At 42.2% G+C, this 25,222-nt stretch overlaps 1 protein-coding gene across 1 annotated transcript in view; it reads right to left on the bottom strand.

The window, feature by feature from the left end:
• LOC126106220 (rap1 GTPase-activating protein 1-like) overlaps window positions 1–21,251 on the bottom strand; it is a 397,582-nt gene extending 376,331 nt beyond the window's left edge. Inside the window, exons 1-2 of the mRNA XM_049912450.1 lie at window positions 21,244–21,251; window positions 21,013–21,193 (exon numbers count right to left, since the gene is read on the bottom strand). Coding sequence (XP_049768407.1) covers window positions 21,013–21,193; window positions 21,244–21,251 — 189 coding nt within the window. The remainder of the gene's footprint in view (window positions 1–21,012; window positions 21,194–21,243) is intronic.
• Between the last annotated feature and the right edge of the window lie 3,971 nt (window positions 21,252–25,222).

Raw genomic sequence — 25,222 nt, forward strand, 5'->3', positions numbered from 1 at the left:
TAAAACAAAGTTTATGGTTTCTGACAAAACAGGTAACACAACTAACTGGTTAGCTCATTTCGTTGAGCCGGCCGGAGTGGCCGAGCGGTTCTAGGCGCTACAGTCTGGAGATGCGCGACCGCTACGGTCGCAGGTACGAATGCTGCCTCGGGCATGGATGTGTGGGCTGTCCTGAGGTTAGTTAGGTTTAAGTAGTTCTAAGTTCTAGGGGACTGATGACATCAGAAGTTAAGTCCCATAGTGCTCAGAGCCATTTGAACCATTTACTTGTTTGGGAAGCAAGATCGCTAGGCTCAGAGCCATTTGAACCATTTACTTGTTTGGGAAGCAAGATCGCTAGAGATAAAAGAGACAAAGAGGGAATAAGAAACAACCTCCAAAACTAACAGCCTGCAGATAAGGAGTATAAACTCACTGTGACACTGAATGCTGCTTGGTGGCGTTGTGGGTGTATGTATTGTGTTAAACGGGGGACCTAGAAACGATGGGTACCCCTCAGTGGTTCACAACCCCAGAACAGGCCACAACAGTCCATCCACCCCACCGTTTCCCCACACCGAACTCAGGGTTATTGTGCGGATCGGCCCCAGTGGACACCACCCCCTTCCACCCCCCACCTCCCCTTCCTGGGAACTATCATACCAGACGAGCGTAACACCCCAAATGTTTGCATGGTAATTATGCTGTAAGTGTACATGGAACAGTGTTTGTGCAGCAATCGCCGACATAGTGTAACTGAGGTGGAATAAGGGGAATCGCCAAGATGATGGGAAACCGCCTTAAAAACCATCCACAGGCTGGCCGGCTCACCGCACCTCGACACTAATCCGCCGGGAGGATTCATGCTGGGGACCAGCACGCCTTGCCGCTCGGGAAGCAGCCAGCTGGGTGGGCTTCCAGGGGTACTTTATGCAGTAAGGAAAGTGTGCACGATGTCGCAGGAGGAATGATCAATATTCAGAAATATGACAGAGCCACTCGACTGAAGCAAAAAATTTCATCCCGACATATAACCTATTTCGAATGGTTTTGGAGATAGAGCTCATTTAATGTACTCACATTTATTTTGGGGTTAGTGGCGTGCAAATTTGTGTTTTATCCAAGCAATCTGGTTTGAGATAATGAAGATATGTCATTTTCAAAAATAACTGATGGGCAAATCATTGACAAATAACAAAAAATGGAACTGAAAATAGAGCCTTGAGGAGCAGCATCTGTGAATATTAAAAAATGTCAGAAAGACAATTTTTAAGCTGGTGTAACATGAATCTGCCTCCTACTTCACTTTCCATGTACGTGTGTAATCCTGGTAATGAATGCATGTAAATAAGGCTGGCCACACCAATCATAACCTGTGTTGTATGTTGGAAACCATTCAGATTATGGCATATTCCATATGAAGTTTATGCTTCAGAAGATCGTTCCTGTCATATCACTCAGTAATGACCATTCCTCCTGAATCACTTGTATGAGTAGAATCAAGACGAATGGGAAATCATTCTGATGCCAACTGGGACACAAATGGGGAAATAAAGCAACATGAGCAGCTTTGTAATAGGACGTATTGTTATGGCCAAACACCTGGGAATGAGGATGTTGGAAACAGAGAAACTGGTTAGCTGTTGGAATGCTTAAGTCGTGAGCATCTATGGAAGGACAGTTATGACTAGTTGTTGGATGTCCACAACTTATCATGTAACGTGGAGGTTGAAGGCCTACCCTCTCTGTAGATGGATATCTATGGCAGAACTGCCCACAGTGTACAATTGGCGTGCAGGCATCGTCGTGAGAAATGGGTGGGGCAAGAGGGGACTTATCTCCCACCCCACCCTGGATCTGGAGTACAGAGATTTTACACATTGCAGAATTCCCACACACATCTACAAGTTGCCGGCCGGTGTGGCCGTGCGGTTCTAAGCGCGTCAGTTTGGAACCGCGTGACCGCTACGGTCGCAGGTTCGAATCCTGCCTCGGGCATGGATGTGTGTGATGTCCTTAGGTTAGTTAGGTTTAAGTAGTTCTAAGTTCTAGGGGACTGATGACCTCAGTAGTTAAGTCCCATAGTGCTCAGAGCCATTTGAACCATCTACAAGTTAGTCGATAACCATCAGTACTCTGGGATATGGCATGTTTCTGCATCACTTATAAAATTATTTCCTGTGGCATGATACACATTAAAACTGACTAGCTCTCGTATTTACATAAAAAAACACAATTTTCGACACCTCCCCCCCCCTACCAGCCGCCACTGGATACATCTCTGTGTGTGGTAATGAATGCAGGAGCAAGTCTTTTAGAGCAAACATTTCATCACACTATGGTCATTATGGGGCTCTGCTGTAGACGATCCCTACTTGTTTACAAGTTGACTCAGTGATCTCGTCAGTTGCGATTGCACTGAGCCTGAAATCATCTACATTGGACCGCAGATCAATGAAGATGTATCACCTCGTCGACTGAAACTTGTTTCTTGTTCCACCAGGTCGATGGTAATGTCTGAACACGCTGATATCCAGGCCAACAGCTGTTCAAAACATGTATCACGCCATGGACACGTAATCTATGGGAAATGTGTGACTTGTGAATAGAAATCTGACGTCACATACCTTTGGGTATCTACCAACGACTTGATGAATCGATGTACGCTGAACCAGGGTCCTAAGCTGAACCAACATGCTATTAAGAAAGAGGTCCTAATGTTTTAATTCATCATTATATGCAGTAATTAGCAAAAAATTACAGGCTGAAGTCCGTATGATTTCTTATAACAACACATTTGCAATTATCCCACAAATGGCTCATTTGTTGGCAAATGTTAGTAGTGTAGCTGAGTGTGTATGGTCAGAGCTTACAATTATCTTTCAAACTGTGTTTCTCCCTCCACATAAAAGATTTGTAAGAAGTTCAACAAAGAGAGTAGTGGGTCAGAGCCAGAGTTCATTCAGTCTGCATTGTTACCAGGTCTGGTTCAAATGGCTCTGAGCACTATGGGACTCAACATCTTAGGTCATAAGTCCCCTAGAACTTAGAACTACTTAAACCTAACTAACCTAAGGACATCACACACACCCAAGCCCGAGGCAGGATTCGAACCTGCGACCGTAGCAGTCCCGCGGTTCCGGACTGCAGCGCCAGAACCGCTAGACCACCGCGGCCGGCTGTTACCAGGTCTCCTTCAAGGTCGAGATGAAGGTCAACATCCGTTCCCCCTCCTTTCTAGACTAACTGGGAGAAGTGGGAAATTGAACGATCTGTTATCCTATTGCTATGGAAACATAGCGCAGGTTGCATGATTCTCAGATTTATTCAAGATTGCAGATCTAATTTATTACTACAATCGATGACCTGTCACCTACAGCCACACCACCACCTAATAAATTATCGCAAGTTATGACCAAACGATCTTTTTGCCACCACCACTCAAAAATACTTGTCACAAATATGTTTGTTTTGTGAGTTGAATCACATTTCCTATATATGTAGATTTACATTATGCATACAAAACCACACATACGTTGCTTGTCATGAAGTGCAGCTATAGTTATAGCTCTTGTGTCCAAAAATCAAATTTTCTGTATTATTTACTGAAATGTGGATAATTTCCAGTATAAAATGCACATGTAGCATTACTGTTGTAGCTTAATTGATCTACAGCAGTAAAAAATACATATGGTTCACATAATGGCAGTACTGCAGTAGCGGATGACAGTATGCATTCTATGCCATGTGTAGTGTGCTGTTTTTAGCAGATTTGTTACATTTTCTATGTGTTCCTTGAAAAAAACATGGCAGTACTGGCACATATAGTGATACATATTACTTTACTTGATACTAGAGACATTGTGTGTAGACGTTTATGGTTATGTAACCACGTTACTAGTCTTATAAAATAGCATGAAACAATTCTTCCTGACTAAAGAGCATGGAATTAAGCTATGGTTCATAACTCTGTGGTGATACTAGGCATCTCTCATACAAACAAGTAGTATTTTCCAGAATGAGATTTTCACTCTGCAGCGGAGTGTGCGCTGATATGAAACTTCCTGGCAGATTAAAACTGTGTGCCCGACTGAGACTCGAACTCGAGACCTTTGCCTTTCGCGGGCAAGTGCTCTACCATCTGAGTTCTGCAAGGTTCGCAGGAGAGCTTCTATAAAGTTTGGAAGGTAGGAGACGAGCTACTGGCAGAAGTAAAGATGTGAGGACCGGGCGTGAGTCGTGCTTCGGTAGCTCAGATGGTAGAGCACTTGCCCGCGAAAGGCAAAGGTCCCGAGTTCGAGTCTCGGTCGGGCACACAGTTTTAATCTGCCAGGAAGTTTCAAGTAGTATTTTGTGCTGTGTTCTGAAATGTGTCCACTGGGGTTATAAGAATAGCATTGTATACATCTAGAACCTTGAAAGCTGTTTAAAATCTTTGGGATAATTATACTTAACAACCATCTGTTTGGCTAAAGTGGTTAACTCACATGTAAAATACGTGGAAATCAATTATACAAACTCCATCACTATTTACGATTTTGCAGGCGACTTATCGAGTTTATAAAGCGCCTGACTAAGGGAGAAGATAGTACTAAGCTTTGATTTAGAACTGAAGTATGTGACTCTACCCAAAAAATTCATTAATAGGAACAAAGTACAAATCCTGCGGATGACTGATATGCTATCGTAAATCAGAACCTTTTAGAACTTAGTGTAGCCCTTAATATCACAGTTGTCTTTGACAAGGAGCTATTAATAGCCATGAATGTATGCAGTCACTGCAGAACTAATGTAGACCTGGCTTAAAGCTGCCATGGAATCACTACGATCTTATTGGAATGTTAATATGGTGCACGTTTCTTCTGGTATGTGGTGCAGACGTAGCCGTGACGGCACTGGTGAGATTGTGCCCGTAGGCTTGCAGCCTGTGGTGGCATTAACTCATAGGTCGATTTGCAGTGACAGCCTTGCGTCTGTGCATTGATGGACGTTGCGAAAATGTTTGTATCCGCGCCTATCATAATAGCTTATAAACTGGGTTATTATTATTGCTTGTGTATATGTTGCATGCAGTAGAGGAGTGATCACAGGTGTATTAAGTCCTGTTGAGTCGTTTTATTATTGATGTTGGATAAGTGGAGTGTAATTTGTCATGTAAAATTTGTAGTTTCAAGCGTTCTTTACTCTGATTCTGAATGCTGTAGTATTCTTTCCCAATACCTACAAGCTGTGAGTGGAAAAAACTAGGTAGAAATGAAGGAATACAAGATACAGGATTTTACTGCAAACAGCAATGGCAAGTGGTCTCACTTCGGTATAGTTGCAGAATATGGTGGATTTGTGAATGTTAACTTTATTGAAGGAGACACGAATAATTGGTCACAGTTTATGTGCTTGTCTGTAAGAAAGTACCAACACCAGACGACCGTCGCAAATGCCAATGGTCAGTGGGTTTTGCAGGTACTGGGAGTCAACAATGAATGAAAGTAAATTCAGTGTTGAGTGCATACCTATAAATCAAATACTGATACTCAGAAAAATGATGTGTACTGGAACAATTCCTGCTACATGCAGTAGGAAGGAAGAAAAGCAACAACTGCAATGTTTTTATTATGCTATGTCTTGCATTTCACCAACGATTAGTGGGCATAATAACCATCTGCAGGACCCCACATCAACTAGTGCTAACATCCTTTACAGATTGCTGTCCAGAGTGTTACAGATTGCTTCCCTGCAAGGTGAGGACTGTGCCAAAACACCTAAAACCCGAAGACACCCAAGACACCTAAAACCCTAAGACACCTAAGACACACAAGATACCTAAAACTCTAAATCACATGATTCCTCACACTCCATCCCGCCAGACACCAGCTTACATTCAGATGTATAGAGACACAGCACACATTTAGTGAACAAAAATCCAAGTTTTTGAACTCCAATACATGGATGAAATCGGGTATCGTTTAAGGGTCAGTACTGTTTAAAATAGGCAACACTGGAAGCTCCTTATATTGTGTGGTCGTGAGCACATCTAACATTTAACCTCTGTCTCTGCTCCATTCCTGATAGGTGTGTGAAAAAAAGATTGTTGGTGAATGTCAGTATCAGCTGTATATTCTCACTGTGATCATTTTGTGAGATATATGTGGAAGGAATATGCAGACTGTTTTCAAAAGTTAACCTCTTCATGCTATATGACACCTATGTCATAATTTCTAATGACACTGGAGTTTGATTAGCATCTCACACTGGCTATACTATCATGTACATGCCGGTATGCATTGGATCTTATCTACTTCCTCATAAATGTGACCTGCTAAGGGAGCAAGGCTGATGACCAATACTTACCAGGCATATGCTATTCTGTACACTGTGTATTACGTAGACATTCTACTCTAGGTCGCTCCAGGTTACTGATTTGTCGTAAATAGTACAATCGTACAGCACTGGATTTCTTACTATATTTGTGTACACCACGCTACATTTACATTCATTCAGTATGAACTCCGAGTCTCTGTACCATTCATTCGCTAAAGTCTCCTGGTGTTTCTGCCTTCTTGTAGAAAGTGACATAGTCGTTGATCTATTGTTTATTTATGTACTTATTTACACGTCAAGTTCCGTAGGACCAAATTGAGGAGCAAATCTCCAAGGTCATGGAACGATTCAGTACATGAAATTACAACTTACATTTAGTAACAGATAAAAATGAAATGTTTATGAACCCGAAAAAGTCAAGGCATGAGTTTAAGTAAACTCAATCAACAATACAAAAAGAATCAGCTTAATTTTTCAAGGAACTCTTCGACAGAATAGAAGGAGTGACCCAGGAGAAAACTCTTCAGTTTTGATTTGAAAACGTGTGGATTACTGTTAAGATTTTTGAAATTCTTGTGGTAGCTTATTCAAAATGGATGCGGCAGTATACTGCACATCTTTCTGAAAAAGAGTTAACGAAGTCCGATCCAAATGCAGGTTTGATTTCTACCAACTATTAACTGAGTGAAAGCTGCTCATTTTTGGGAATAAGCTAATATTGTTAAGAAGAAATGACACTGAGGAATATATACATTTAGAGGCCAATGTCAAAATACCCAAGTTCGTGAACAGGGGTCGACAAGGGGTTCGTGAACTTACACCACTTACTGGCGGAACCGCCTGTTACTGAGCCAAAAATATCCTTTTAGAATGGATGAGTTACCTCAAAATATAATACCATACGACATAAGCGAATGAAAATAAGCAAAGTAGACTAATTTTCGTGTTGAACGAGCACTTACTTCAAATACCGTTCGAATAGTAAAAATGGCAGCATTAAGTCCTTGAACAAGATCCTGAACGTGAGCTATCCACGACAGTTCACTATCTATCTGAACACCTAGAAATTTGAACTGTTCAGTTTCGCCAACCGTATGCCCAGTCTGTGAAATTAAAACGTCAGGTTTTGTTGAATTTGTTGAATTTTGTTGAACTGTAAAAACGGGGTCTTACTGTGATTTAGCGTTAGTTTGTTTTCTACAAGCCATGAACTTACGTCATGAACTGCACTATTTGAAACCGAGCCAATGATGCACACAACATCTTTTACTACCAAGCTAGTGTCATCAGCAAACAGAAATATTTTACCCATATCATTTATATAAATAAGGAACAGGCGTGGCCCCAACACTGTCCCTGGGGCACCCCCCCCCCCCCCCCCGCCCCCATTTGACTGTACTCCATTTAGAACTCGCATCATAGTCATTCTCAACACTGTGAATAATGACATTTTGCTATATGTTGCTAAAGTAAGAGGTGAACCGGTTGTGAGCTGCTCTCCATATTCCGTAATGGTCCAACTTCTGGAGCAATATTTTGTGATCAACACAAACGTCTTAATTAAATCAAAAAATATGGCTAGCGTTCGAAACCTTTTGTTTAACCCATCCAGTATCTCACAGACGAAAGAGAATATAGCATTTTCAGTTGTTAAACGACTTCTGCAGCCGAACTGTACACTTGATAGCGAATCATGTGATAAATGATGAATTATCCTTATATACACAGCCTCTTCAATAACTTTAGTAAACACTGATGACAGAAAAAGGCCAAAATTGTCTACATTATCCCTTTCTCCCTTTTTATAAAGCGGCTTTACTACTGAGTACTTTAATCGTTCAGGAAACTGACCATTCCTGAAGGAAAAATTAAAAATATGGCTAAATACAGGGCTAAGATGTGCAGCACAGTACTTAAATATTTTGCTAGGCACTCCATCACATCAATGAGAGTCTGTAGTCATCAGTGATTTAATCATTCACTCAATCTTCTCCTAGTATGTATCATGGAGGAAAATTTCAGACATCAATGTCGGAAAGGCATTTGCCAACAGAATTATATGATTCCTTGTCGAAACAAAATTTTCATTTAATTCACCAGCAATGCTCAGAAAATGATTGTTAAATACTGTACATATAACTGATTTATCAGTAACAGAAATATTTTTACTACGAACTGTCTTTATATCGTCAACCTAGTGCTGCTGACCAGACACTTCCCTCACAACTGACCATATGGTTTTAATATCATCCTGTGTAATAGTTATTCTGCTTGCATATCACACACTCTCTGACTTCCTAATAACGTTTTTAAGCACCTTAAAATAATGTTTGTAATGGGCTACTGTAGCTTGATTGTGACTACTCCTAACATTTTGATATAATTCCCACTTTGTTCTACATGATATCCTTAACGTACTAGTCAACAACCCAGGCTGCATATTATTGCTAGCACCCCGGTTAGAACGTTCTAATCGAAAGCAACTCTCAAATAGCATGAGAAAAGTGTGAAGGAAAGCATTATGTTTATCATCCATGTTATCGGCGGTATAAACATCTTGTCACTCTTGTTCCTTGACAAGGTTTAAAAAACTCTCTATTGCTGTTGGATTAACTTTCCTAAATAGTTTGTAATTATATGTGAATTTGTTAGTGTTAAAATTTGTGCATCATAGTCTGAAAGGCCTTTCACCCATTTACTGACAGACTGCCCACCTAGTAATGAAGAATGATTAAAAATATTGTCTACAGCTGTGCTACTGTTCCCCTGCACCCTAGTTGGAAAAAAAAGCACGGTCTACATCCGGTCATATGAATTTAGGAGATCTACCAACATCCTTTTTGTTGCACCATCATATACAAAATTAATTTTGAAGTCACCACATATAACTAATTTCTGGTACGTTCTATTAAGTGAATCAAGAACTCTCTCTAGGTTGAGCAGAAATGCTCTGAAGTCAGAGTTAGGGGACCTATAAACAACAACAATTAGGAGTTCAGTTTCACTAAATCCAACTGCCTCTGCACAACGTTCAAATATCTGTTCAGTTCAGTGCCATGATACGTCTATGGACTCAAATGGAATACTGTTTTTTATGTACATGGCCACTCCCCCACCACGCAAGGAACTCCTTGAAAAACAGCCAGCTAATCTGTCTCCTGGTAAAGGAAGCCTCTTCATTGTCAAGTTATTTAAGTGGTGCTCCGGTATACCAATAATTTTAGAGTCAAAATCTATAAGCAATTCACTAACTTTATCTCTAATACCTCTTATATTTTGATGAAATATGCTATTTCGTTCTCTACTTGGAAACATGACGTCCTGTAAAGGCGATCCATTAATTAGAGGGACTTCATTTAAGTAGGTATACCTATCAGCTGACTTCAGTCTAAAAAAGGTGCAGCTCTAACACCAACTACTACAGCAATTTTTCCACAAGTGATCCCACCACCACCCACTACACTGTCACCTATAAGCTTTGCCAGCCTCCTCTTCACATACCTACTGAGGTGCAGGCCATGCATAGTGAAACCTGATCTACTGATAGACTCAACTGGCACCTTTGCAATGTGACCTGTGCCCTCTGCCATCAGTGCCTTCTCCAGCCCCATGTACACTAGCAGCAGAACCTTCTTCTTTCTGGTAGACTTTGCAACTTGTATTCTTTAATGTAATAAACATTCTAGAATGCAAATACACCATTGTGGCTGGCCGAGGTGGCCGAGCGGTTCTAGGCGCTACAGTCTGGAACCGCGTGACCGCTACGGTTGCAGGTTCGAATCCTGCCTTGGGCATGGATGTGTGTGATGTCCTTAGGTTAGTTAGGTTTAAGTAGTTCTAAGTCTGGGGGACTGATGACCTCAGAAGTTAAGTCCCATAGTGCTAGAGCCATTTGAACACCATTGTGCAGCGACTTTCCATTGCTAGATACAGGAAATCCCTATTTCATGTATTCTGCAATTGATACCCAGATTTCTCTGCACATAGCTTGCTTGTATTGGGAAAGAATACTATAGCATTCAGAATAAAATTATAGTAGATCTGAAAGATACAACTTGTGCACGACAAATCTCACTCCACTTACTCAACATCAATTATAAAACGACTCAAGGGAGTGTGACTTAATATGTGCACCACCACTCCTCTACTACATATAGCATACACATTTGTCATGTGTAGCAATAATACTCCAGCTTGTAAGTTATTGTGATAAGGTGTGGGTACAAACGTTATTGCACCATCCATCAACGCATTTCAACTCCAGAGTGATTCCTGCCACAGGCTGGAAGCCTGCGAACACACTCCCGCTACCAGTGGGATAGCTACTTCTGCACCACACATCATATGAATAGGAGCAGTATTTAGATAACCAATGCCGTCACAGTCGTTCTTCAAAATTTGTAGTGCAGATCTCCGTTTGTTCTCAGCGCCAGCATAGAGATGGCACCGATACATCGCTATTACTGCAGAGCACAAGAGCATGAAAAACTGTGCCAGAAGTGCTAGACTATAGTTTGGAAGTCTCAGGTTTTCGATCCCACATCAATCAGTGATAGGATTTGTACCTGTTACTTCTTTCAACTCTGTTAATGTTTTTTGCGTAGGGTTAAACTCTGTACAATCTGTAGCTTAATGATGTCTTCTGCTTTAGTCAGGGAACTTCATAAATGTGGAATGTAAATAGCGATGGAGTTTGTGTAATCGATTTGCACACAGTTTACATGTAAGTTAACAACTCTAGCTAAACAAATGTTCATTAAATATAATTATTTCACAGGTTTTAAAACTCAGCAATTCGATTTCAAGTTTTTAGACGCAGAAAATTGTATTATTTTAACGCTAGTGGACACATTACAGAATACTGCACAAAATACTACTTGTCAGTATGACAAATGCGTAGCACTACCTAGAGCTATGAACCACAGGTTAATATCATGCTCTTTAGTCAGGAAGACTTAGTTCACTGTATTTTATAAGAATGGTAAGAAGGTTTTCTAATCATACATCTCTATGCACATCTCTCATATCTGAAGGATCATGTAAAATGAAGTGTATGGCAATGTCACAGTACCACCACGTTTTATTCATGAGACAGTTCGTAGATGTAGCCAATCTACTAAAGAAAGTGTCTACATTAAACTTGTCATCATATGCTGTCACCCGCTACTCCAGTAATACCAGTGTGTGAGCCATATGTACTTTTTCATTGATATAGAACAATTACATTACAACTGTAGTTTTAAATGGGTATTTTACACTCGATAAATAATACAGACACTTTTATTTTTGAGAGCAAGATCTGTAACCACTCTTGCGTATTATGACAAGTAACATGCATCTGTTTTTGTATGTATGTGTTGCTCTATGTATATAGGAAGTGTGACACAATTTGCAAAATAAATGAAATTGGAATGAGTGGAAAAATTCCTTGGCAGCCAGTTTTGGATCATAAATTTCACTAACTGGGTTGGAGGTGTTTGGCTGTAAGTGACAGGTTATCAGTTATGGTAATAAATTAGATTCACTCCACTATCCTGAATAAGCCCGAAAATCCTGCGACTTTCGCCGCGTTCCCAGATCAATATTATAATGGACCTTTCAATTTCCCACCATTTATACCTCTCCCAATTAGGCTAGGAGAGATATGAAAGGGATGTTGACCTTCACCTTGACCTAGGAAGAGGTCTGGCGACAATGCACAATCTTAAAACTAAGTACAGGCTGTGCCTGTATTCGCTGAGTCACATTACTAATGTTATTGGATCACCCGTCAGTGTAGGCTAAGACATGTCTATGTCATAGATGTTTCACATCATTTTCACGAGACGAAAATTTTCACTGGTTAAGGAGGGCCATTGGATGGTATTGTGGGGTGTTCATTGATGAGTCTCATTTTGTTTGAGGCGGTGAGATCGATTCCAAAGAGTCCTTAGACGAACTGCTGAAAGTTGAACTGACACTGCAGGTATTTCAGACATGGCAATAAGTTGCTCAAGATATCATTCAGAGGCTGTTTGCTTCCATGCCATAACGAATGCAAGATTATATTTGTGCTTGTGAGGATCATACCTCTTTCTGATGCTGACAATGGCCAACAGTTTCGATGGAATGAAATTTAATATCCATTACATAATGAATATTGCCTTAAAGTTTGACGAATATTCAGTTGGCGTTTCATGGTGCAACTCTTTCAATTTCCTAAGTTCATGCTGCTGCATCATTGTGTTGCAACTGTATTTGCTGGCGAGCCTTCAAAGGCACATTCTGTTAACTGCTCCGGCGCTATTTTTGTAGGACAATAAGCTATCGCCAATCAATCTGGCTGCTTCAGTGTACAAGAAGAGCGCACCTAGAGAAATCTGATTCATTACTGCAAGGAATGTCGCCTTGGAATCTCCGTAATGTGCTCGCAGCTGTGTAGTAAGCTATACTGAAGAGCCAAAGAAACTGGTACACCTGCCTAGTGTCATATAGCCCCCCCCCCCCCCCCCGCCCCAAGCACGAGGAAGTGCCGCAACATTACGTGGCATGGACTCGACTAACGTCTGAAGTAGTACTGGACGAAATAGACACGATGAATCATGCAGGGCTGTCCATAAATCCGTAAGAGTACGAGGAGGTGAAGATCTCTCCTGAACAGCACGTTGCAAGGCATCCCACATATGCTCAATAATGTTCATGTCCGGGGAGTCTGGTGTCCAGCGGAAGTGTTTAAACTCAGAAGAGTGTTCCTGGAGCCACTCTGTAGCAATTCTGGACGTGTGGCGTGTCGCACTGTCCTTCGAGAATTGCCGAAGTTCGTCGGAATGCACAATGGACATGAATGGATGCAGGTGATCAGACAGACTGCCTACGTAGGTTTCACCTGTGAGAGTCGTATTTAGACATATCAGGGGACCCATATCACTCTAACTGCACACGTCCCACACCATTACAGAGCCTGCACCAACAGTCCTCTGCTGACATGCAGGGTCCATGGATTCATGAGGCTGTCTCCACACCCGTACATGTCCATCGGCTCGATACAGTTTGAAATGAGAATCGTCCGACCGGGAAACATGTTTCCAGTCATCAACAGTCCAATGTCGGTACTGACTGTCCCAGGCAGGCGTGAAGCTTCGTGTTGTGCAGTCATCAAGGGTACACGTGTGAGCCTTCAGCTCCAAAAGCCCAAATCGATGATGTTTCGTTGAATGGTTCGCACGTTGACATTTGTTGATGGAACAGCACTAAAATCTGCAGCAATATGCGAAAGGGTTGCACTTCTGTCACGTTGAACGATTCTCTTCAGTTGTTATCAGAGTTCGCGGTATGTGAGGTGTTGTGCTTATGATATATAAACGTAAACTCTGTCTTCAGGCCCTGGCAGACTGGCACCGACAGACTGCCGCGTCATCCTCTGGCAATGGCGTCCACTGGATATGGTTTGGAGGGGCATAGTGTCAGCTCGCTGCTCCCCGACCGTTGTTAGTTTTCGTGAAATGGAGCCATTACTATTTTTGTGAAATGTAGCCATTACTATTTGGTCAAGTTTGGTGTCACGAGACTGTGTGTGCCACATTCCATTCCTCCTACCAAGGAAAAAACTCCATAGCAGAACTGAGAATCGAAACCGGGACCTCTGGAACGGGAGCCAGCCAAACTGACTACCCATCTATGAAGGCAGACACCATACTCACGATAACATTTAATTATTTGTATGTTGTCCTGAGCATGCATAATATTTGAAGACAATTTTTACTAGTCAGTACTGTCCAATTTAAGCCACCCATCCTCAATTATACATACACAAATGATCGTATATATGCTTCTAAGGGATCGACAGCTAAATTCGAACTAAAACAAGGAAATGATGAGACGTGTCCAAATGCATCATCGATCCAAATGAATACAATCACATGGGCTAAACACTTTAGACAGGTATGTTCACATCTAATGCCAGATGCCATTTACAACAGTTAGTGTAACAGCAGCCATCGACATTAGTAAACAGTTGCCATCACCCCACCCCAGAAGCAAGTTTCCTATACAATCACTTTCAGGGCCAACATAAATTTGGTTTTCAGTATCTAACACAATTACTGGCTGAACTTAAAAAAAATTAAAATGCTGTCATAATCTACTCATTAAGAGATATAATCTTACATTGACAGTTTACTACAGTACGGCTCGTCTTATAGTTCGAAGCTGTATGTATGTCTTTAGGCAGCGTAGCTAATTGTGCGCAGATTACTCATACAATAAGCATCCAGTATTTGAGAATGAGAACACTTAGCGATAAACTTAACACACAATTTCAAATCTTTTCAAAACTTTTTCTTGCTGACAGACCTACGGAATAATGGCTGTTAAAAAATTTATCGCTTAATGTATTTTCAATGTTTCAGCATCACGTTTTAGTCCATTACTTGTTTACTACTAATTTTATTCGTGTTTTTATATTCATTTTTGGTATTTCACGATTTAATTTTTTGGTGGTTTTCAATGGTCCCTTGTGTTCACACCTGTGTGTGTCCTGGTGGGCTTTGTTATATGTGGTTGTTTCCGATAGGCTTTCGGAGCGTTTCACATTCGACAATCTCGTTTAATTTATATTTGGTTGATAGTCCCGACACACCGCAATTTAAATTTTATGTTAATGCATAATTTTCTTTGTCGTATGAGTGCTCGATGTGCGAGTTAGATTTTCACGTAATTTCAAGTCAGATTAATTATCTTACCGTGTTCTCCCTTGATTTAAATTTTTCAGTGGTGCTTCCTGGCTGTTACAACGGCTTCAATTTGTAAATTCTCCTAATTAGTAGTGCTTTCATTGTAATGTGTTACACGTGGCAAATCATAGTATTTTAAGTCTCTCATGATTCGATGTAGCTTCCCCACCGGCCCTTTGTCTGCTTAATATATTAAAATTCTAATTTAAAGTGATTGCTAGAGAGCTTTTCCCATATTACTGCAAATTTAAATGAGATTTCCTTGTCACTCCGTATACGTGGCTGTAAGGCAGATTTACATGTCGTGTCGCTTATATATACTAAGCCATGGTGCTCGATCCTTTTGAAAACTTTGTTCCTATTGTGGAGATCGCTTGCGAGAAACTGCGTTGAATTTCGATGCGTTTTTCGGAGTATTTTCCTTGTGTGGCCAACTACATAGGATGAATGAAGGCTGCCAACCAACTGATTGCCGGAAGTGTGCTATTAGATTCGTCTCCCTGTCCAGCCCTTTCTTGTAGAATGATAGGAGCAGTTCTCTCTTTAGATAATCAAGGCATACAACGACCCTTTTAGTTATCTGTTATCCTGTGTTCCCCACATAAATGATGCATAGCTGTACTGTGTTAGATCCGATATCTTATTGTACAGTGGAAACACAGTGTTAGTATTACAATATTATAAATGAAATCAAATATGTGCACACTAGTTAATGAGAATTAATTGGACTTCTTTTCTATCTCTTAAAATTGCTGGTAGTACAAACATTGCCCGTAATTTTATACTTAAATTGACTGATAAAAATACTTCAACCGAAATTATAGTACCATGATAATGATGATGTCCCATACTCCGAGGAGCGTAGGGGACGATGCGGGAGACCCGCGCCGCCGTACTAGGCAAGGTCCTTTGCCGTTACCTTCCTCCGACCGTAATGGGGATTAGTGATGATGATGATGATGATGATGACGACAGAACAACGCCCAATCATCTCGAAGCAGAAAAATCTTTGACCCCGCCGGGAATCGAACCCGGGACCCCGCGCGCGGGAAGCGAGAACGCTGCCGCAAGACCACGAGATGCGGACTCTAGTACCATAACGCCTATTAATTTTGACAGCTTATTCGTAATTCCACGCATGTCTGAAGGACATTACAGAGTGCATCGTAAAGCCACAGGTACGGCATTGCAGTATTTCATACCAAGACAAGGCCGCGACAATAATCAGAAGTCTCTCCCTGGGAGGGGGGGGGGGGGGAGGCGGGAGGGGGGGGGGATCACACCAACTGTGCGACTACAGGAAGTAGAAACACGGTCACATATGGCGGTTTGGGTCGGCGCTGCGGGTCTAGTGTAGCAGGGGATACAACCCGTCGGCTTTGAACAATGACGTCACAAGTCACCAGAGAGCATGTATTACAAAGATGAAAGAGCTGAGGAGAATGTTGAGAAACAAAGGAATGCGAGAGAGATAAACTTTATTTCACATATGTAAGGGCCAGTAGTATTTTCACGTTAACGATATCGCGTGTTTGTATCTCAGTATTTCTACGCAAAATACAATGGAAAGAAATGAATGAAATTACTAGCAAAGAATACATCACGTTACATGTATGTCAGTTGTATCTCGAAAGTCTTTCGAACTGTATTGCTTAAGTGCAGTACGGGATACAAGTTCAGCGTAGTCGATTTCTTAGTTTCAACTAGCATTGCTGTCCTGTTGTTCACTTGAACTATGTATCCCCTGCTTCACTAAACCGCAAATGAAACCCGATACAAATTAAAAGCTCATTCGAAGTGTGTTGCTTAAGTACAGTTCGGAATACGAGTTTGTCGTAAGGCGATTTCCTCGTTTTCACTAGCATTACTGTCCTGTTGTTACCTGAACGATGTATCCTCCGCTTCAGTAAACCCTAAGTGGAACATGGGATACAAATGGTAGATGTGCTGTTTATTTCGTCTCGAGTGATTCGAGTCCCAGTCTGATCATATTCGCAACTGCGAGAATATTTCTTGTGTCTATTAATATTGCCTATTGATTGGCTCGTCAGTTTTAATCTCTTATTCCAGTTTTTTCTCCTCTTAGATTACTTTTCGTAAGCGACAGTTGAAAAGTAATGGAGAGAATCCCCACCACATTGTATCACTCCTGTTTTAATTTCAAAATTTTCCAACATTTCTTCCCTATATTTTACTCTAGATTTTGTGCCACTGAGTGATTTCGTGATAAATGGAGTCGTTTTGAGGTCCATACCTTGTTCTTTCAGAACCTGGAGGAGACACTTGCGGTTTACTGAATCACAAGAGTTTTAAATATCTACGGAGGCAGAAGCTACCTTCTTCTTATAGCGTCTGTCATATCTGAGAGTTAGTACCACAAGTAAAATTTGTGCTAGATAAGATTTGAAATCTTGCTTCATACACAACAATTTGGTATTGAAAATGCTGCTGTCCTTGCGTCGCGAGACACTGAGACAGCAAAAGACGTAATTACTTTATTTTATACATTTTGGGAACTTTTGGATACGACATCATATTAACTGAATGGTGGAAAGGGAAAAAAGTGCAAGGTATCATTTCCACAAAACACAAGTTTTCCATACTATTGTGTCTCGGTACTGTGTTCTATGTCACTAGACTTGTAGAAGCACCAAACCACGGGGAAAGTCTTTGAAACATGCATTACCTGATGGCGCATCGTCTTCGTAGCAAGCTGTACTTCTCTCTGGGATTGTAAAATTTAAAAGAAATGAGAAGCGGTTAGTGTTGACCAAAGTCCTGCTATTCCAAGATCTAATGCTGTATTTCTTTGCTTGTACTGTCACAAATAATGAAGTGCCTTAGTATTGACGGCACTTGGAACAAAAACTTCCTTCTTGCTATTTTGACGAAAACTGACATCTTTGAGAGCGCGGCCGAGGACAAAATATAAATTGATTCTCGAGACACTGTGATTTACACAAACAGTGCCGTTATTGGTTTCTAACGGACAGATTCATCTTCAGACTTCTGTTCATGTTTATATTACATTTATCGCTTTTTACAATAGTTGTCAAGAGAGAACAGAAAACATCTAATGCAAAAAACAACACACGTAATAAAATTACAAATGTAAACAGCCGCCTGAAGATGAAACAGTCGGTACGAAACCAGTAATAGTGCTATTGTTGTTAATAAATACCACTATTAACGGTGGAACGTTGCTGTTTTCTTCTTTACAAGAAACACCTTGTAAAAACTTACCTACTGGCGCTGAGAACAAGTCGTTTTCCTGGAATTGCACTTACAAGGTTCTTAATAATGTATTTATTTCCTCATTTGTCTCTTTACTTTTTTGCGGTGATGCAGTCAGCTACGTAATTCTGTGGTAACAGAACATCTTCTCACTCTTTCTGGTACAAATCAGATATATACAAACAGAGATAGATTTTACGTTTCTAGCGTGGTCACCTTCCGCAGCAGCTGTTAAAGTCAGTTACTATTGGTTATCCGTCTTGAGCTTACTACAAGTTAATTAAAGAGAATTACACTAGACGCATTTCGATTTTATTTATAAACCATCTTCCGTGGTTATTCTGCAAATTAAATAAATACGTTTGTACATTTTTGGCTGTTTTAGGTTAAAAACAGTGTTTTGTTTATAAAGATGGTGTGCAAGTTACTTATGGTATTTCTCTACATATTCTGTTTCTTCCCTCCTTGCTAGCAACGTTTGACGCCGAAAGACTTTGATTCGCATATGCACTTGGCAGTTTTTGCCGTTCTGCAGTATTTCTTGCGCTGCGTTATTTGCAGTTCACTTTTGTAAACCGAACTGATGTTTTTCATTCCATACAGTTACAGTGCTTGTGTCTGTTCGTTTGTTTCCGTTCACGTTGTGAGTGCCGTCAACCTGTCAAACCACACTAGCTCGCCCACACACACACTCACACACACACACACACACACACACCTAATTTTACAGGTTGGCACCGTTCTCAACGTGAACAATAACGAACGAACAGACATAAACACTGTTACTGAGCAGAGTGAGAAACATACCAATCTTCATTTCAGTTTACTAGCCGGCCGTTGTGACCGAGCGGTTCTAGGCACTTCAATCCTGAACCACGTGGCTGGTACGGCGGCAGGTTCGAATCCTGCCTCGGGCATGGCTGTGTGTGAGGTCCTTAGGTTAGTTAGGTTTACGTAGTTCTAAGTCTAGGGGACTGATGACCTCAGATGTTAAGTCCCATAGTGCTTAGAGCCATTTGAACCGTTTTTCAGTTTACAAACGTGAAGTGTAAATAATGCAGCACAAGAAGCACTGCAAGAATGGCAAAAACTGCCAAGTACATTGGCGACCCAAAGTCTTTCGCCGTCAACCGCTGCTAGCAATGAGGGAAGAAGTATAATACACTACTGGCCATTCAAACTGCTACACCAAGAAGGTGATGTGCTACAGGCGCGAGATTTAACCGACAGGACGAAGACACTGTGGTATGCAAATGATTAGATTTTCAGAGCATTCACACAAGGTTGGCGCCGGTGGCGACACCTACAATGTGCTGAAATGAGGAAAGTTTCCAACCGATTTCCCATACACAAACAGGAATTGACCGGTGTTGCCTGGCGAAACGTTGTTGTGATGCCTCGTGTAAGGAGGAGAAATGCATACCATCACGTTTCCGACTTTGATAAAGGTCGGATTGTAGCCTATTGCGATTGCGGTTTATCGTATCGCGACATTGCTGCTCGCGTTGGTCGAGATCCAATGACTGTTAGCAGAGTATCGAATAGGTGGATTCAGGAGGGTAATACGGAACGCCTTGCTGGAAACCCAACGGCCTCGTATCACTAGCAGTCGAGAAGACAGGCATCTTATCCGCATGTCTGTAACGGATCGTGCAGCCACGTCTCGATCCCTGATTCTACAGATGGGGACGTTTGCAAGACAACAACCATCTGTACAAACAGTTCGACGACGTTTGCAGCAGCATGGACTATCAGCTCGGAGACCATGGCTGCAGTTACCCTTGACGCTGCATCGCAGACAGGAGCGCCTGCGATGGTGTACTCAACGACGAACCTGGGTGCACGAATGGCAAAACGTCATTTTTCCGAATGAATCCTGGTTCTGTTTACAGCATCATGATGGTCGAATCCGTGTTTGGCGACATCGCGGTGAACGCACATTGGAAGCGCGTATTCGCCATCGCCATACTGGCGTATCACCAGGCGAGATGGTATGGGATACAGAAAGTGTTCGACTACTGCCCTGGCCAGCACATTCTCCAGATCTCTCACCAATTGAAAACGTCTGGTCGATGGTGGCCGAGCAACTGGCTCCTCACAATACGCCAATCACTAAACTTGATGAACTGTGGTATCGTGTTGAAGCTGCATGGTCAGCTGTACCTGTACACGCCATCCAAGCTCTGTTTGACTCAATGCCCAGGCGTATCAAGGCCGTTATTAGGGCTACAGGTGGTTGTTCTGAGTACTGATTTCTCAGGATCTATGCACCCAAATTGCGCGAAAATGTAATCACATGTCAGTTCTAGTATAATATATTTGTCCAATGAATACCCGTTTATCATCTGCATTTCTTCTTGGTGTAGCAATTTTAATGGCCAGAAGTGTATGTAAAGATATACCATAAGTAACTTGCACACCGATGTTATAAACAGGACACTGATTTTAACCTAAAACAGCCAAAACTGTACAAACGTATGTATCGAATTTGCAGAATAACGATGGAAGGTGCTTTATAAATAAAAGTGAAATTTATATGGTGCAATTCTATTTAACTGAACTGTAGTAAGATCAAGACGGATAACTGACGTGGATAGTGTGGTTTGACATTTACAATTTTTTTTCCATTTGAACCCTGTAACTGGTTTCTTCCACTCGTTGATAACTTTGATACGGAACTGGCTCTTCCCTGACGCCACACGCGCTACTGTGGCGACCCTGCCAGGACTGGATGGTGTGTGGGAAGATGGCGGCGGCGGCGGCGCCCTACCTGGTCCAGCTTGAGCAGCTCCTCGGGTGTGTCGGGCAGCTGTCCCAGCGTCAGCGGCGGGTTGATGTTCACCTCCTTGCCCAGCGAGCGCACCACCTCCTCCCTGTTGTAGCGGTCGGCGAACACGCACGACGCGGGGATCAGCCCGTGCACCGTGTAGCTGATGGCGCGCACCAGGATCCTGCGGCACCAAAACAACACCTCAGCACGCGCACCAGTAGCACTCTGCGCCAAAACATCCTCAGAACATCGTCAAGCGCTCCTACCACAACAGAGTGATGTGGCGTCGTATTTCAGAGGAGCATGTACACACAGTATAAGAAGGTAAGAGAACGGCCACGAAAAAACAGCAAAGCAATACCCCTGACACTGGTTTGCTGCAAAATCCTTGAAGATGTTCTCAGATCGAATATAACAAATTTCCTTGAGACTGGGAAGATTATGTCCACGAATCAGCACGGTTGTAGAAAGCAGCGTTTATGCAAATCTCAGCTTGCTCTTTTCTCACATACTGAGAACTATGGATGAAGGGCAACAGGCAGGTTCCACATTCCTAGATTTCCGGAAGGGATTTCACATGGTGCGAGCATATGGAATAGGTTCCCAGATAGGTGAGTGCGTCGAAGACTTCTTAAGTAATGAAAACCAACACGGTGCCCTCGATGGCAAATGTAAATCAGAGAAAAGGGTATCATCAGAAGCACCCCAGGGGTGTGACATGACCACTATATCTGTCTGTATACATAAATCTCAGATCTATTCCATATTCGCCGGCCGGAGTGGCCGAGTGGTTCTAGGCGCTTCAGTCTGGAACCGCGTGACCGCTACGGTCGCAGGTTCGAATCCTGCCTCGGGCATGGATGTGTGTGATGTCCTTAGGTTAGTTAGGTTTAAGTAGTTCTAAGTTCTAGGGGACTGATGACCTCAGATGTTAAGTCCCATAGTGCTCAGAGCCATTTGAACCATTCCGTATTCCTAGAGTTCCAGAAGGCTTTTGATACCGTTCCTCACAAGCGACTATTAATCAAATTGCGTCCATATCGTCTCAGTTGTGTGACTGGATTCGTGATTTCCTCTCAAGGAGATCCCAGTTCGTAGTGATAGACGATAAATCTTGGAGTAGAACAGAAGTGATATCTGGCGTTACGGAATGTACTGTCATAGGCCCTCTGCTGTTCCTGATTTACGTAAATGACCTAGGTGATAATCTGGCAGACGCCTTAGATTGTTTGCAGATGACGCTGTAACTGACCGTCTAGTAAAATCATCAGACGATCAATTCCAATTACAAAATGATCTAGAGAGAATTTCTGTGTGGTGCGAAAAGTGGCAATTGGCACTAAGAAAAAGGTGCGAGGTCATCCACATGGGTACTAAAAGAAATGCGATAAATTTTGGGTATATGATAAATCGCACAACTCTAAGGGCTGTCAATTCGACTAAATATCTAGGAATTACAATTACGAGCAACTTAAATTGCAAAGACCACATAGATAACATTGCGGGGAAGGCGAAATAAGGATTGCGCTTTGTTGGCAGAACACCTAGAAAATGCGACAAGCCCACTAAAGAGACAGCCTGCATTACACTTGTTCGTCCTCTGCTGGAATGGGATCCTTACCAGGAACGATTGACGGAGGACATCGAAAAAGTGCAAAGAAGGGCAGCTCGTTTCGTGTTATCGCGCAATAGGGGTTAGAGTGTCACTGATATGATACGCGAGTTGGGATGGCAGTCACTGAAACAAAGGCGATTTTCCTTACGGCGAGATCTATTTACCAAATTTCAATCACCAACTTTCTCTTCCGAATGCGAAAATATTTTGTTGACACCCACCTACGTAGGGAGAAATTATCATTATAGTAAAGTAAGAGAAACCAGAGCACGAACGGAAAGATTTGTGTGTTCCTTTTTCCAACGCGCCATTCGAGAGTGGAATGGTAGAGAAGTAGTATGAAAATGGTTCGATGAACCCTCTGCCAGGCACTTAAGTGTGAATCGCAGAGTAACCATGTAGATGTAGATGTAGATGTAAATGGTTTGGCGGGCAGAGTGGGCAGGAATCTGTGGTTGTTTGTTGATGATGCTGCAGTATACAGGAAGCCGTCGAAGTTGAGTGACTGTGAGAAGATACAAGACGACTTAGACAAAAGTTCTAGTTGGTGTACTGAACGGTAGCTATCTGTAAACGTGGAAAAAATGAAAGTTATTGAGAATTAGGAAGAACAAACCTATAACGTGAAAGGGTCCTGTAGCCACCTTTCATTGCCAACTCTCGTAGTGGTCAACTCGGCAAAGAGGTTTCCGCTACTTGTGAGAAATCCACCTGCGTTAGGTTGGTGGCGGAAATGGCATCCTGGGGTTTTCCGGTCCACGCGGAGCGTGGAAGAGGCTGGAGAAGCGGGAGGCAGTCTGCCGCCGGTACGGGAAGCGTACACAGCTGTGCTCCAGTCGAAGAAGGGTGAGTTGGACTGACCGCGTGGCGCGTTTTCACATAGAGAGGGGAGCTTTTAGCTTTTGGTCTCGAATTTCATCTTATAAAGATTTACTTGCTGGGTTGCAGCAGGGAATGCAAGGCTTTTGTAGACTTTCAGTTTGATTCCCAATGCAGTCTTGACTTTGATGCGTAAGAGGAACGCAGCACAAAGGAGTTGCATATGTTGAAGTGCCCTCGGTTCAGTGTGAATGTTTATGTGCCTACAACTGTGTGTGTATGCTTCTAATCTTTTCCGGATCTTGGTAATTTTTGTGTATTTGTGAATTTTCTTTGTTTCATGTGATTAAAAATTGGCCACAGTCCATAGAAATTGTCCCCGCGGACCGAGTGGGCACGCGAGTCTGTTATGAAATGTATAGTATGTCACAAGCAATTGTACACAGTTAGCATGCAACAGCAGTCTATAGATGCACTACATCAATGTTTTAAGGAATAAATAATTTTGCCTTCAATCTTATCTTGTGTACCGAAGTTACGTCGCCGTTACCTTCGCCATTTACCTTGTAGTTTTCCTTGTTGGCCCACCTATAGCGTTTCCATGTGCACAGGTGTAGTGATTAGTGTCCCTTTTTTTATCTGAAACAAATGCTCTGGAATAGATCGTGTTTTCACGAATCTTGCTGCAGGCTGCACTTACGCATGGTGTTCACCCCCTCTTTACTTTACTCAATATTTGATTCACGGGAAGAATGCCTGGATCATATTAATAACTACATCCCATTCTTTATCAATGACTTTACAATGAATGTTCTTTTGTGAGTTTTTCTTATTAATAAATTAAGTAATTTTCCGACTCAGTGCTACCTCTTCATTGTCGTGTGGCTAGAGTTGGTGGCGACCCTATCTTTTATATTGATTTCAGTGTCAAGTAGCATTTTCTTATTCAAAGTGCGCGTGGCTCTTTTAGCTATCAGGATACATTCGAAGGGCGCTTCATGCTTCTTGCACATAGCGTGCTTTTATTCACGCTACTTACAAACGTTCGGCTACAGTATTACTAGTGTCCTGCTTGACACAGTCAAGACGTTTAAGTATCTGGGCGTAGCGCTGCAAAGCGACATGTGAGAACTGTAGTAGAGAAGGCGAATGATTGACTTCGGCTTACTGGAAGAATTTTTAGGAAAGTGTGGTTCATCTGTAGTGGACACTGTATATGGGACGACAGTGAGACCTGTTCTTGAGTACTGCTCGAGTGTTAGGGACTTGTACCAGGTCGGATTAAAGGAATACGTAGAAGAAGTTCAGATGCGGCCTATTAGATTTGTTAGCGGTAGGTGTGAACAACACGCCAGTATTATGGAGATGCATCAAGAGCTCAAATGGGAATTCGTGAAGGGAACACGACGTTCTTTCCGACGAACGCTATTGAGCAAATTTAGACAACGGACATTTCGAGCTGACTGCAGAACGATCCTACTGCCGCCAACGTACATTTCGCCTAAGGACTGTGAAGACAAGATTAGGTCGTGTAAGAAGGCATATAGACAGTCGTCTTTCCCTCGCTCTGTTTACGAGTGGAACAGGAAAGGAGATAATTAGTAGTGGTACGGGATACCCTCTACCACGTACAACTCGTTAACTTGCTTAATGTGTATGTGCATGTACACTCCTGGAAAAGGAAAAAAGAACACATTGACACCGGTGTGTCAGACCCACCATACTTGCTCCGGACACTGCGAGAGGGCTGTACAAGCAATGATCACACGCACGGCA

Source organism: Schistocerca cancellata, chromosome 10 (assembly GCF_023864275.1).
Source record: "Schistocerca cancellata isolate TAMUIC-IGC-003103 chromosome 10, iqSchCanc2.1, whole genome shotgun sequence".
NCBI lineage: Eukaryota > Metazoa > Arthropoda > Insecta > Orthoptera > Acrididae > Schistocerca > Schistocerca cancellata.